The sequence below is a fragment of the Melitaea cinxia genome, chromosome 23 (assembly GCF_905220565.1).
Source record: "Melitaea cinxia chromosome 23, ilMelCinx1.1, whole genome shotgun sequence".
In the NCBI taxonomy this organism is placed as follows: domain Eukaryota; kingdom Metazoa; phylum Arthropoda; class Insecta; order Lepidoptera; family Nymphalidae; genus Melitaea; species Melitaea cinxia.
Genome location: NC_059416.1, coordinates 11,770,120 through 11,785,845, shown reverse-complemented (window position 1 = coordinate 11,785,845; position 15,726 = coordinate 11,770,120). Strand labels below are relative to the sequence as shown.

Genomic DNA, 15,726 nt, shown 5'->3' with positions numbered 1-15,726 from the left:
ATCGAAATATCGTAAATTGAAGGAGATTTTTTTTGCCCACACCTGTAAAATTTAATATTTTTCATGACTATGTATGTATTCTGTCAGTTTATTTAAATGCAATTTCGCTTCAAGTCATATTTGGATAGTTTATACAGCGGGATAGTGTGTACAGAAAAGTTAGCAAGAGCTTAGTAACAGAATCCAACAAACTCTCACTACAAATCTTACTATATACTCTTACTACAAATTAACATGTTGAATTTAGTTAACGAAGCTAAAATTACTAAAATGCAATTTTTACTTAGAAGAACTTTCAAGTAACAAGTAGCAGCAAGGTAATTACACAAATTATTTTTGAAAAAAAAAAATGCAGGTTTAATTCATTTTATCAATCTTTGGTCAACATTTATGTCTATCGACGAAATTAAAAAAAAAATGTTACTCATCATCAATTATTATATATTTATTAAGGAAAACCAACAGAAGACACAATATAAATGTTTTAATACATAATAGGTAAATAATGATCATTGTACTTCTTTTTATAGTTGGTCGCTACATGCCATACTGATCAGTGTAAATCAAATTTAATATATAAAATCACAACAAAATGCATTTATAACGAAAATAAAGACATTATAAGAAAAACATTAAAGATACTAAACTACGACAGTAACAGTGCAGCTAGTTTAGCCAAGACCACATCTTTAAAATGAAATAGATTTACATTTCAAATTTAAATGAAAAAAAAGATACCTTAGTTCAACATATATTACATGATATAATTTAAGTAGAATTAATCTAATCCCAACATATGAAAATTTGGCGGCTTTCTTCGTAATATATTAATTATCATGACATGAATTTACGGTCCATTATTTTGTCTGTACCTTTACAGATAAAATATTAAACTTGTTAAACTTTAAACCTTACTAAGTAACAATTCAATATTGCTGGAAACCAACTTTGTACTCTCTAAGAGTAATATTCCTCTATCGGTTTCAACTTTTTCATTTGCCAAGTTTTGAAAAGTTAAATAATTAACTCAGCGTACCGCAATTAAGGCCCCGAACTCAAATAAACCCGTCACGTGAATAATGGCCCTTAGAAGCTCCGTTTTGAAATCCTTTTTTCGCGGCAATATTTGTTGACACATAGATTATCGCGTTGAGTGCTCGCGGTTCTAAAATGTAAATTTATTTTTGGCGTTTAAAAAGAATAATGTTTCGTTAAAAAAAAAGAAGGATTTTGCATGTTGTGCTTAGTACGATATAGTTATAGGTATTACGCAATAATAATAAAAAAACCTAATTTTATGATTTTAAGAGTTGTATTCGTTATTCATTATCCTGTATTGGCTGATACATACGACTTCGTCTACGTTTCAAAAAAATTGAGCACTTGAGCTCCAAAAATTTATCAGGCGCTAGGCTTTCAAACAACTTTACATTAGTATAGAGTATCTACTAGTAGTTCTTAAATATATAAAACATTCTATAATTTTTTTTTAATAAGTAGGTATAATTCGATTATGTAAATTTAAATTAAGACGAGAATTATTTGCAGAGTATTTAGATAGGTACAAACGGTTCGGCTAAATTCCTTACTAGGTATTAATATATTATTTAAATATTTAATTATAGCTTATACTCATTGCGTTTAATCCATCTTCGGCGGAACTTGTATGGTATTTATCGGTCCTAAGATTCAATAAGATATTATTTTGTGATTCTAGTGAAATTGAAACAGTTGGATCCTCAAAATTCCATCTGTAATAGCTTAGCCTACTCGCGTGCACTTACTATTTCTGTCGTTTATAATGTGTATTATGTATCAGTTATAAAAGTATACTTTCATTAATTTAAATTTCAAGTTTCAGACTGAGCTAGTACTAAGTAGATGTAGCAGTGACTAATGGATATTATACCAACGTGTTTCAGACCATTTGTCAATACAAAATTAACTACATTTATTTAAATGTAATTTCGCTTCAAGAACTAGACCAAGTTTTAAAAACTCTTAGTGACGAAAGTAAATAAAATGTTATAAAATTAAAATAACGGTCATACAATCACACAGAACAGTAGGTACCTACATTCTCAAAGAGCGCCATCTATTATCAACTGTAACCGCATGAATTGAAACATCATTATCTTTTTATGAATTAGTCAATTCGCTTTATTAATATTACTATAAAACTAAACACATGTGTCTAAATTATGAAACATATCTACTTAAGTTTTGTTAAAGTTACAAATTATAGACAATTAACTTGTTAAATTCCGAACTTCACTCCCTCCCGTCATTACGTTTCTCTGCGCCCGACCATAGACAGCGTGTTGTGACAAAGTTTTGACCGAGCTAAAAATGACGAGTCTCGCGTTTAATTAGAAATAAAATAAAAATAAAGTGATTTTTCAAATATGACTGTGTGGCGAAAACTCGACGACGATGACCGCTACGCTGTCGGTGAGTACACGAATTTGTTGTTAATACAAGGAAAAAACATAGTTTGAGGATTATTCACTACATATTTCCCTCCCGCTGAGAGTGATAAATATAAACATTGTTTCACATTAGTGGCTAATAGCTATGATTTTCTTTAAAAGTTTAGTAATATCACATTAAAATCAGACCACTCCCACGGTAAGGATGTCCTAAAATATCATTCGTTAAGTATTCATTAATTTTTTGATGTCAAGTTCACTTGATGACGTCTTGATTTGATTTTTTTTATCAAATCATATCAATAATATTGTTTATTTATAGCGTAATGTGTTAACTCTATAGATTATCCTAATTAACACAATATATATTTCATTTAACAACAAAAAAACCGTACATCACATTTTTCTCCTGAAACTTCGGAAACAATAAATAATAACTAATTACAAAAATATCTAAAACGAAGAAATCGTTAATATATTAATATTTTTGTTAAATGTGTATGAATAATAACAAAAAAAAAAAGAAAAAAAACTATATAAGTTTGTTTACATGTTTTTTTCCTCTTCTTTTCAAGATTTTTTAATTTATGTAATTGATAGAGAAATACTGATATGCAATACAGACACTCAATTATGCTGCACATGATTAGTTAAAATAAGAATGAATTTTTCCTATACTTTGAAGAAGGTTCTTGTAGACTTAAAAAAGTAACTATTTCTTAAAAGTCATTTAACATTTCACAAGACAGGCTAACATCTGTTAAGCCAGCGAGTACATTTAAACAGTAATAATTCAATACAAGAATCAAATTCTTATTTATTATGTTTTGTCACTACTAGGACAACATGTTTATTAAGATATTATTAAAAAAAATCAATGCTTATTAACTATCCTATTCAAATAAAAATACTCTCGAAGGAAGTAGTTCTAAAATGTTATTTATTACACGACAATGCTAAATGGGTTACCTACTGTTTTTGTTGCTAGTGCTCTTATGACATCACCTTACAGCAAAACAAAACTAAGTGAACATAAATCAAAACACTCTTAACAGATTTGAATGAGTACTTTAAAGACTATGGCTCCATCAGCTTTTCGCCGATGCTTTTGCCAATGACAAGTGCTGTAAGTTTATTAAAGTCTGGAGACAGGGTCCGTTTTTGACAGTACAATAGTGGGTTAAGCCACTTAACCTGTGGTTAATTGGAAATATTTGAAATTATTATTTAATTTTATTTTTTGGTAAATTATAGTTTTATATCATTGATTCTAATAAACTTAGCTAAGATAACACAAAAAGAAGTTGGCACTAAAGTTAGAAGAAAGCAAACATTAACCGGCCACGCAATGTTTTTGGGAAGCATATTATATAGTGTACAGTTAATTTCAGACAATTTAAAAACATTGATCGAGAGATCCTTCCTCCAAGCCGCATTCACATAAGGAAGTGTCACGAATGTGCAATTTAGGCATCACAGGCCATGGCTTGATAGGAATAGGCTGGATATTGCCATAATATTTACCTGTAACTAGTCTTGAGGATTTCCATAGTCTATCACAAGATTTATCCAAACATTGCTTAGCCAAACTTCTATGTCTCGGGAAAAGCATTTATTATATTTATCATAGCCTAGGTGAATGGCATCTTTTGCACATATGTCTGCCATCTCATTACCTGCTATACCGCTGTGACTTGGTATCCAAGCAAGCGCTACTTCAATATTCGACTGATGACATTTGAACAGTATCTCTTTTATCTTATTTTGAATGAGTAAATAATTATGGTAATGTTTCAGACACCCTCGATGACATTTTTAAACACAAAACGTACATGTCAATTTGTACTAAATTTTGTTATTAAAGTAAAACTTCACTATGCATACTTGATGTTGAGTAAGCTGGAGAACGCGTGACCAGAGCGTTACGAAAATGTGATCGCGTGAGGCGAGCAGAGTAAGAGAGAGGTGCGAGCCCATATTTTCTTTCTGTCTTTCAATCGCAGCCAGTTACGTTTCGTATATATAAGACAGTGCAGGCCTATTATTGCTAAAAAAGTTTTACTTCAGTCGTGTGGTCTAAAGCATACTCGTTGTTTTATATCTTTGATTAAAGTGACACCATTATTAATACTTCTATTTTTCTATTTTTATTTTAGTTTTGTGTAAATAATTAATGAATGTATGTGACTTAAATTATTATATATTTTTTTTTCATATCTTTATTTAAGGACTTTTATACATATGTACATGACAGTCCAATGTTAAAAATTTAATGCATTTAAAAAAGTACCTATATGACTTCCTAGTAAAGAAAAAAAAAAAAAAAAATTTAAGGTACTTCAGTTACATACTAATTGTGAAGTATATACAGTTTGGTTGATGTTAGTCATTCATTCAATTCAAATTCGCTGTTTTAATGATACTTGCCTATTCATATAACGTTTTGGAGTGAACTTAAATAATTTTACTGCAGTTTAACCTTTTAAGGGGTAAATTAATCTTTTTGAAGATATTGTTAACCACCATAATTAAATATATTGTATTACAGTTGATGATATACAGAATAAATTACTTTGAAAGAAAATCACTTTACGAGATTGAAATTTTTTTTAAATTAATTCATTGAAAGTTTTGCAACTTTAACATTCACCATGAAAATATTGGAAGCATCAAAATAACAATTGTGGTAAGTACCATATAATCAAAAGTGTTTCATTGACGCCGCCCCTCCCCCTCTCTCTCACAAACACACACACAAAAAAAAATATTTATATACGGTTGGATTAAGAAACCTCCTTATTTAAAGTCGGTTTAAAAGCAATTTGATAGCAAAGTATTTGAATGCTACATTAATAAATACAATAATAACATGTATTGTATAATGATTTATACAAAACTTTATTTTTAAAACAAGCTTACAAAGTTACTCGAACATTGTAATTCAAGAGAAAGTTTCAAGCTAAATGAGTCACCCTTATGATAAATTAATAATACAAATGCGACTGTTGGCATTTATTATGCAGTTTTTTAATGAAAAAGTTGAATCATGAGTCAGTTGAAACATTGATTGTAAAGTATGCGAGCTTTCTGTTGTTAAGGATGTGTGTATGTGTATGTTCCTGAAATAATGTTGTTATTATTAGTTAATTTTTTTGTTAATGATAGATTTAAAAATATTATATTAGGGACGAGATATTGAACTTCATATCACCTTCATATATTTGTTAAAAATATTGTCCAAACTTAATAAAATATTTTTTATCTACATTAAATGCAACAGTTATAGACTTTCTGAATGCACCTATAAGTATCGGAAAATTAAATTGTCCATTTTAGTATTTTCGATTACTTCTTCTTCTTCTTTGAAGACTATGGCTCCATCAGCTTTTTGCCGATGATTTTTCCAATGAGAAGTGCTGAAAGTGTATAAGTTCGGAGACGGTTCGTTTTTGACAGTACAATAGTGGGATAAGCCGCTTAAGCTGCGGTTAGTTGAAAATATTTGACATGATTATTTAATTTTAATTTATTGGTAAATTATAATTGATTCTAATAAACTTAGCTAAGACAGCACAAAAAGAAGATGGCACTAAAGTTAGAAGAAAACAAACATTTCGATTACTTATTATTTTTGTTTCTTACCGTTTAAACCTTCCCTGAGCTTCCACAAATATTTCAAGATCGAAATTAGCCAAATCGGTCCAGCCATTCTCGAGTTTTACCGAGACAAACATTCCTATACTCAGCAGTGAGATGTCACAGGCTAAATCATCACATAATGCAGTTGTCTCAGCATGTGGCTGCTGCCGTAGCAGCTGTTCTTTCGATGATCGCTCTTAGGGTTTGTCTTGTGTTTTTCTGGACCAGCAGACATTGGATTTTCTTTTACTAAAAACTGTGGAGTGTGAGGCATTTATTTATTTCTTTTTTTTTTCCTTTATTGGGAAACAAACAGCACAAAGAATATAATTCGTTCATGAGACATAAAAAAAAAAATAATCAAGCCAACAAAGTTTCCACTTAAAACTACGAACAAAAAAATTTGACAATACAATAAATATAATTATACATACTACACAATGCAATAAAATATACATGGTTTTACTTAGGACGTATTATTTATCTATACTGTTATTAGACAGTTAAAATGTTTGTGTATCTCAGTAACTAGTGGTTCGATTTGAAAAAAATCTTTGTGTGTTGTATAGTCCAATTCCCAAAGAAATATACAATAACGCGAACCGCGGGGAACCGCGGGACACGGCTAGTTTAAATATAATGTGAAAAATGAACTTATATCCTCTACAATACCATTTAGAAAGCGGTGTTATATCACTGAAGCCACTGCGTAATTTATCGAGAACCATTCAAGCATTGGACTCGATTTATTAACTCAATAATTGTTGCATGTGAAACCACAAATTAGCACCGTTATAGTTCATTAATCTCAAACACTACTATTATCTAATTTGTGTTGTAATCTTATATAATTGTTGTTTTTGTTGAATTAATTAACAAAACAATGTTTTATTGAGATTTTTTTTGATAGATTAAGTGCCAGTTTTGACGCCGCGTTGGCGCAACGGTCACAGTCATGGATTGTTCCTGTTGCGCTGGTGGTTGCGGGTTGGATCCCCGCATATGACAAACATTTGTATTGGCCATACAGGTGTTTGCCGTGGTCTGGGTGTTTGTGCAGTCCTTGTGGGTCTCCCCACCGTGCCTCGGAGAGCACGTTAAGCCGTCGGTCCCGGTTGTTATCATGTACACCTGATAGCGATCGTTACTCATAGTAGAGAATATATATCCGCCAACCCGCATTAGAGCAGCGGGGTGGATTAAGCTCTGATCCTTCTCCTACATGGGGAAAGAAGCCTATGCCCAGTAGTGGGATATTACAGGCTGAAGCGTAAGAGCCAGTTTAATCAGTTGTGGATAACGATATTTGACGAATGACAGTATCCGATAGTAAAGATTTTTTGATTCATTATTCTTTTATCACTATCGAATTCTACTATATTAATGAGATATTTCTGTTTGCATATATTAATCTTTAAGCAATAGCTTATTAATTGAGGAGAAACGTCCTAATGGCCTATTCTGTCTCCCGCTGATGGCTGTGTGGTGTCAAAGGCTATTTGTATCGTCATCCGTGAACCAGGGCCTAAACTTTTACCATATTGAATATGTTTATAGTACCTCTGACTATACGACCCACGCGGCTCTAGGTGCGTTTGTCTATTTTTCAATTGAGCTGCGTTTCTTTTAATTATTAAAAAAAAAAAATAATCCTTAGACTTGCCGCTCTGTCACACCGCGCTGTCACCGAGTAACGTAGAGTTAAATTTTGAATTCTGGCCTAGCCTTTTGAATCTGTCTTTTAAAAACCAGAATAAAGATATAAGTTATGGGAGCGAAGCGGTAAATGCAGATGTAACTAATAGTCAATTAACAGCCAGATGGCCGAGACGTTTGCTTTCTGCTACAAGGTTTGTGGGTTCGATCCTCTTCCTTAGTCGTGGTATGATACATAATTTTATGAATTATGAGACCTTTAGCGATATATAAAAGTTTTTCAAGTCTTTTAACATATCCAAACTTCGCGAGGTCCGCCGCCTTCATTAAATCTTAAGTGATAATAATTGGATATACCCATCCTAAATGAGTATTAATTTTAGGAGATAAGTGAAACTAGGCAAGTTTTCTGTTTGTCATTTATTTTCGGTTGTGTCAAAGAATTTACAGAAGGAATAAACGCACAATATTATTTATTTTTTTGGACCGATGATCTGCCACGTCGTCTACGACCGGTTGAGGCTTTAGGCGGGAAATTGAGGATTCTGGTGAATGGGTGTGACTGTTGGGGTGACACTGTTGTGTCTTCTCTATACTATTAGGTGTGTCACTACCTGCTCTACTACCATACACTGCTTACTTTCCATGAGTAAATATGGTGGTCATTTTGGTAACTGGAAAACACAATTTATCGTGCTTTTCGTGGTGCGGTGGGGAGACCCACAAGGACATATACCCAGACCAGAAATAATGATTTGTGTGAATGCACATATCTGCTGTCATTTTTTTTTTTTTTTGATAATTTTGTTTATTGATTAGTAAGTATTTACTGATACGGTGTCTTATCTACGGTTTTAAAGATAAGCATTATTTTATTGTCAAATTTTATAAAATGCACTTGAATGTGATTAGACCTAGTGATAAGACCGCCCGTTGCATGCGATGTAATTTTTTTCCCCCCTTTAAGCTTTATTCTTATGTAATTGTTATATGTTACTATGTGAGATAAAGTTATTTATTATTATTATTGAATGGAATGGTTCCTAACTATATTGGAATATTTTTTTTTGTAATATTGATTTTTTAAATTGAGTATTAGTGCTACCACAACAACGCAACACTATTCAAGTGCCGTGCTATTTAGCTATTTAGAAGGTAATAACTTTCTGTAAAGTTGAGGTTCTTTCCCAGACGGGCTGCTTTAGAGTACAAAGACATTTTCTGTCGTGTCCTACTTCATCACCAAGTCACCAAATCAATCATCAACACCTTCCTACAATATTACCAAAATCTTCTCCTGTCTGACTCTATGTTTATGCCTATCTGACTCGGCGAGCCACTTACCACCAGCTTTGGTTCGTCGTCCCATTTATTTTATTTTATAAAACCCTTGATCTGACAATAACAAACAGGATTGGTGCAGTCGAAAGGTATGCGCGTACATAAATTTCGGCTATCCGTTTTTATTTATTTTGATTGATAGATGTCCTTTTTCACTGTCCTGTCCGGATATATGCGTCACCGCACGATGATTGAAAGCCAAATAATCTTTAACGCTGTTTAAGATTCTAATTATAATTAATTGTACTGAATTTAGGTATAATATCGCATATTTTTATTCAAAGCAGTTTCGTATTGCATAAAATGTAATATTGTGAGTTCCAGACGAGAAGTATTTTTATAAAATTTAAGTTATTCGTAACATCTGCGTCACAACTAACAATACGGATTTCCAAAGCCCGCATGAGTGTTAAATATCTTCTTAAGTGTCTGTTGGATTGTGCAAACTTTGTTTTAAGGGGTTTTTTTTTCTTGAATACGATGCGAGCGTTATCATACATTATCAATAAGATATGGATTAGTGTATATAAAATGTTGTAGCTTTGATATTGTTACTAATTACGAGAAGGATTATTATTTAGTTATAACTTGTACGGTCATGATTCAGCCTCTAACATTCCACTGCTAGGCATAAGTTTCTTTGTCCACGTGGGAGGATGTCGTTATTCGAACATTATTTAGAAAATCATGGCATTAGACATTATTTAGTGCTATATTAAAGTTTTAGTTCTCTTTTCAAAAGTTATGTGGCGTCGTTTTTTTTTTGAAATATGCACACACACCACTACACATGATCGGTTGCTAGTTTCCATTGATTCTTAATTTATATTTATCTTAGTGCTGTTCAGAACCTATAATGTCATTAAATTTAAGAAAAGACATATTTTCCGACTTAAGTCTTTATTGAAGATTACACATAATTACATTCGGTTATTATTTGCAAGTGAAAAAAGGTTTGTAATTTTTTTTTGCATATTATTAAAAAGTTTGCCACTAAAAACTTTTTCGATATAAACAGCTACGTATTATAGTAACGTTGATAATGACATGTCGATTGCTTTGTTTTCAAGCACACACACACATACACACTTATGTATAGGAGTACATACTGTTTCCTGTTACATTTCCTTATTGGCACAAATAGTGTGACGTATGAACGATATTGTACTATGAATATTGTTTTTATATGAAGCGCTTGATCGTTGATTTTGTACGGTTCGATGTGTAACAAAGACTGGGTTGATGACATGCCCGAGTCAAATTAATGTCCCACTACTGGGCTAAACCCGTTGGCGCAACTGTCACAGTACTTGTTTGTGGCTGTTGCGCTGGCGGTCGACGGTTCGATCCCCGCGCACGATAAACATTTGTATTGGCCATATAGATGTTTGCCGTGCCTCGGAGAGCACGTTAAGCCGTGAGTCCCGGTTCTTATCATGTACATCTAATAGCGATCGTTACTCATAGTAGGGAATATATCCGCCAACCTGGATTGGAGCAGCGTGATGGATAAGCTCTGATCCTTCTCCTACATGGGGAAAGAGGCCTGTGCCCAGTAGTGGGATATTACAGGCTGAAGCGTAATATAAAACTAGGTCGGCAAACAAGCGTACGGCTCACCTCGTGGTAAGCGATTACCGTAGCTTATAGACGCTTGTAACACCAGAAGCATCGCAAACGCGTTGCCGACTCTACACCCAAGTTAATATAGGTTTAGGTTTACGCGTTTCATCCACAGGATCATTATGGCACAGTAAACAATAGTCAGAGCTAGCAGACTTAACTATAGTATTATAATAGTTATTGTGCATAGTGACGTCACGTCTGGGTTTTGTCGCTCGCTTATCTGAAGTTCACTTGCAATTTTTTTATTACTAATACATTAAAACATCTTTCGTACATATTTTTAAATATCAAAAAAATGTATGTTCTGCGGGTGAAGGTATTTTAAACCGACTTCCAAAAAAGGAGGAGGTTCTCAATTCGACTGTATTTTTTTTAATGTATGTTACTTCAGAACTTTTGACTGGGTGGAGCGATTTCGACAAATTTTCTTTTGATCGAAAGGTGGTGTGTGTCATTTGGTCCCATTTAAATTTATTTGAGATCCAACAACTACTTTTCGAGTTATATCTAATAATGCGTTTTTACTTGACGCTTTTTTCGTCGACCTACGTTGTATTATACCGCATAACTTTCTACTGGATATACCGATTTTGATGATACTTTTTTTTTGTTGGAAAGGGGATATCCTTAGTTTGGTTCCATGATAAGGAAACTAGGATCTGATGATGGAATCCTAGAGAAATCGCGGGAAACTCTCGAAAATCCGCTATAACTTTTTACTGGGTGTACCGATTTTGATAATTTTTAATTTAATCGAAAGCTGATGTTTATCATGTGGTTAAATATAAATTTTATCGAGATCTGATAACTACTTTTTGAGTAATCTTTGATAACGCGTAGTTACTTGACTATTTTTTCGTCTACCTACGTTGTATTACTTGTCGATATAATTGAAGTCGGTTTTTCTTCGTTTGCCTGCAAACACAATTATTAATACTTTTTTCGCCCTTATTGACTTTGAATCAATGAGGAAATGTTACTTAATTCTAGTAATATTTCTATTTGTAGTACTTCTTTACTCGTGAACCGGCTGAAAATACTATTATTCTTGGGAGGTAGGTTTCCGATTATTTCATAGCAAATTTGATATTGTTTTTGCTTGCAAATGAATAAAAAATTGACTTTAATCGCATAGACCAGTACAACGTAGGTAGACGACAAAGTAGACAAGTAAAAGCGCATTATTAGAAATAACTCAAATAGCGCTTGTCTGATCTCGATTAAATTTAAATGGGACCACATGACACGCACCGCCTTTCGATTAAAATAAAAACCATCGAAATCGGTCCACGCAGTCAAAGTTCTGAGGTAAAAATAGACTCAAATTGAAAACCTCCGTTTTTTTTTTGGAGTCGATTTAAAAGAAATCTGGAGCGTAGCAAAATGTAGATGTAAATAAATGATAAATTTCAAACGAGGCATTTGGCAATTGTAACGGTTCGTAAGCGAAACGATCCGTTTAATGAGTATAGCAACCAAGCTTCAACTACAATATTAGTGATCATAAAATTTACTTAATTTTACATAAAAGATACTTAACGATAATATTTTATCTCTTAGACATGGGAATATTAAAAGAATCCCTTGGTTGTGTTTTTTATAGTACAGTATCCGGAAGCACAACGTAACAAAATTTTTGAATCAACCGATAAGGAGATAAAAGAGCGGGACGGACCGATAAGAGTACGGCGTTGATAGTAGTCGAGACGCGTTTTTGAGTTTAAATGTATTTTTATATATTATTTAAAAAGATTGAACGGAATGAACACCTCAATACATATACGGTGCCAGCGGGAAAATCAATCAATAAATAAATAAGCCTTTATTTCCTTCTCAGTTTTTCATACAATTACAATTGTTAAATTTTAGACCTATATAATTATTATTAGTTTTTATAAATTTATTTTTTACAATATTTGTATGTAGTATTGTATATCGCGGAAAAATAGATGTACTTAAATACTTTACTCGGGAAATGGACTATCAAACACCAAAAGAATGTTTCAATTCAAAGCAATACTACCAGAGATTAGCACGTTTAAACAAACAAACTTTTCAGCTTTATAATATTAATATAGATATGATAAATGAAAGTAATCGAAATGAGTATTAAGTATTTTTTATATTTAAGTAAAAATAACTCATGCCATAATGTCGAAGTTTTGTGTAAATTTGGTGCATTTATAAAATGTCTGGTTTTAGTTTACAAATTATTGTTTTCTCATTTTATCTTATTTTATATGATATTTTTTGGTCAATAATCGTGTGTTGCATTTGGTTAAATCTGATGAGTTTTTTTTTTAAATATATATTGTAAATGAAAGGAAGGTTTCAAATACGAATATGTAACGAAATTGAGCAATCAGGTAATTGGATGATTCGAGCTTTTGACACAGCTAACGTTTTTCATCTAATAAGAGGTGAGCACGACACACACGGTTGAGATTGAAAGATTTGAGAGCTTTTTTTCCTCCACATTGCTTGGTCATTCAACGTTGTCGTCGTTTGATGGTTTTGAACCGACTTACTTATTTTAGAACAAAAAATAAAAAAAGACCTAGAACAGGTGTGTCTAACTCAATTTTATAGTCAGATTTAAATTTATAAAAAAAAATTTAGTTTACGTGCGCATTTTAAAACTTCCGAAGAAGAATCGAGTGAAGTCATAAACGAATACCATAGTCAAATATGCCTCGGAGAGCACGTTAAGCCGTCGGTCCCGGTTGTTATCATGTACACCTGATAGCGATCGTTACTCATAGTAGGGAATATATTCGCCAACCCGCATTGGAGTAGCGTAGTGGATTAAGCTCTGATCCTTCTCCTACATGGGGAAAGAGGCCTATGCCCAGTAGTAGGATATTACAGGCTGAAGCGATAGTCAAATATGTTTACAAATAGAATCATTTTCCCTGCGAGAGAATCGAACACTCTAAGTGCAGCGTTTTAGGCAACTACACGCACCACTACAGCATTAAGATAAAAAATTACAAAATAATTGAATGCAGCGATTCGTCATGCCCGTCCCATGCGTTCCCCCACCTGAGGAAGTCCAATTACCGATGTCAGAACGTGACCCGTTAATGTTGGCCAATCCGTGCCTCCAATACGCAGTAATTCTGTGGAATGTTATGCGTAAAAATGGAGGTGATTTATTTAAAAATAACCTCCCTACTATAAGTGCTGAAGTTTGTTTGTCTGACTGGTTTATTGATTGATTAGCCCGTTGGCGCAGTTTGTAGTGACCCTGCGCTCTGCTCCGGGGATTGTGGGTTCGACTTCCGCCTATATCTGGTATTCTAATATAAAAATATTTAGCTATATCAGTCGACTGTTATTTATAATACAAGCATTAAGTTACTTACCCTAGGAACAGATGACTTGTTTATGTTCTAGATATTTAACCTCTATTATTATTTATTGTCCAGCCCGAGTAGAAATTTTTTCGTCTTCCTTAGAAGGACCGGGACCAGGCATGCCTGATCAGGACTATCTGGACCCAATCAGGAAATCTCATCTCATCCTGATCAGGTCCAGACTAATCATCTGCGTTACATGCCTTATCTAGTCCTGATCAGGCATGCCTGGTCTGGTCCTTCGAAGGAAGACGAAAAGATTTCTACTCGGGGATCTGAACGAAATTGTATGTAATTATGCTACATTTTTTTTTTGTACGGAAAAACGGATAGTCCATAGGATAGATCTTCACACAAATAAAGTTGTGTGCAACGGCTATTTTAGGAGTTTACTCCTTAGTATGTTATAATCGATTTTCATATAAGGCCCCCGGGTATGAAAAAATTATAAGGAGTATAATTCACTGAACGATTGACCTCGTTACGTTTTTTGTTAACACCATCTATTGGGTTCCGATAGATCGCGTTATAAGATTCGTTTATTTACCATTTTAAATAGTAACTTTTTTCAGACTAGTAAGCCTTTTTTGTGCATATTTAGACAGTCGATCTGAAGGAGTAAACTCCAGTCGTGCGTCGGAGCTGACACACACTTTTTTATTATTAGAACATTACTAGGACAAATTAATATATTCGAAGTTTTTTGAAAAAAAAAAAGTAAATAAGACATCGTGTTTTTTCTTTACAATCTTTTTGATATATTTATTGTAAATATTATAGAACTTTAGCAGCAAATATAAATAGGCTTGTTATTATAATGCAATCATATTACCGTTTATAATGAATTATTTAAATTACTTAAACTTATTGTTTTTATAATGTTATATTGTTATATTATTATTAATAACAAATACTTATTATATATTTTCTTATTTACAATTCTGCGTTTCAAATTCCTAACTTTCTTCGACAGTTAAATTACTGATAATTATTGGTATCTGAGATCTGATTAATAATTTAGAAAGTTTAAGTAACGAAACATGCTTAGAATTTGAAACGCAGAATTATAATGAATTCAAAATATGAAAAAAGATTATTATAACTAAAAATTTGGTGTTGCACTGTTTCAACAAAAAAAGTTAAAAACATATATATTTTTTTTCAACGCAATAAACATTCCATAATCGGTTATCAGCTATTAGGTAACAGTGTCGGGTGGCAGGTGCTGAATTAGATTCGTGGAGAACTTCGAATCTCACAGACACCGCCTGCGATGAATCGCTGACAGTTCGGCGTTTTGTGGCCTGGTGAATTTTTCGGATTTGGTTATCTTGAAAAATGTATTCAATATACGTAATAACGTAACATAATAATAGTAGACATTAAAAACTATAGTCCGGATATTATAATAAAACAAACTGTATTTATTTTGTAAATATTACTTATTTGAAATATAGAAATTACAGCGCATTGTTTATAAAAAGTTAAAATAAATAAAAATAGATATAGCCATAATTATCTATCAAAACATTTAAAGAAAATTCTAAAAAAAAATTTTCCTAAATAATACAAACCTATATTAATCCGTAATCTGTATAATTGTGTTTGCTCGCAAACGAAAAAAAAACCGACTTCAATAACATCGACGAGTAGTACAACGTAGATCGACGAAAAAATAG

At 32.6% G+C, this 15,726-nt stretch overlaps 1 protein-coding gene across 1 annotated transcript in view; it reads left to right on the top strand.

The window, feature by feature from the left end:
* The first annotated feature begins 2,292 nt into the window (after positions 1 to 2,292).
* Positions 2,293 to 15,726, top strand: part of LOC123665135 (dedicator of cytokinesis protein 1) — a 92,249-nt gene continuing 78,815 nt past the window's right edge. The window contains exon 1 of the mRNA XM_045599480.1: positions 2,293 to 2,451. Coding sequence (XP_045455436.1) covers positions 2,406 to 2,451 — 46 coding nt within the window. The 5' untranslated portion in view covers positions 2,293 to 2,405. The remainder of the gene's footprint in view (positions 2,452 to 15,726) is intronic.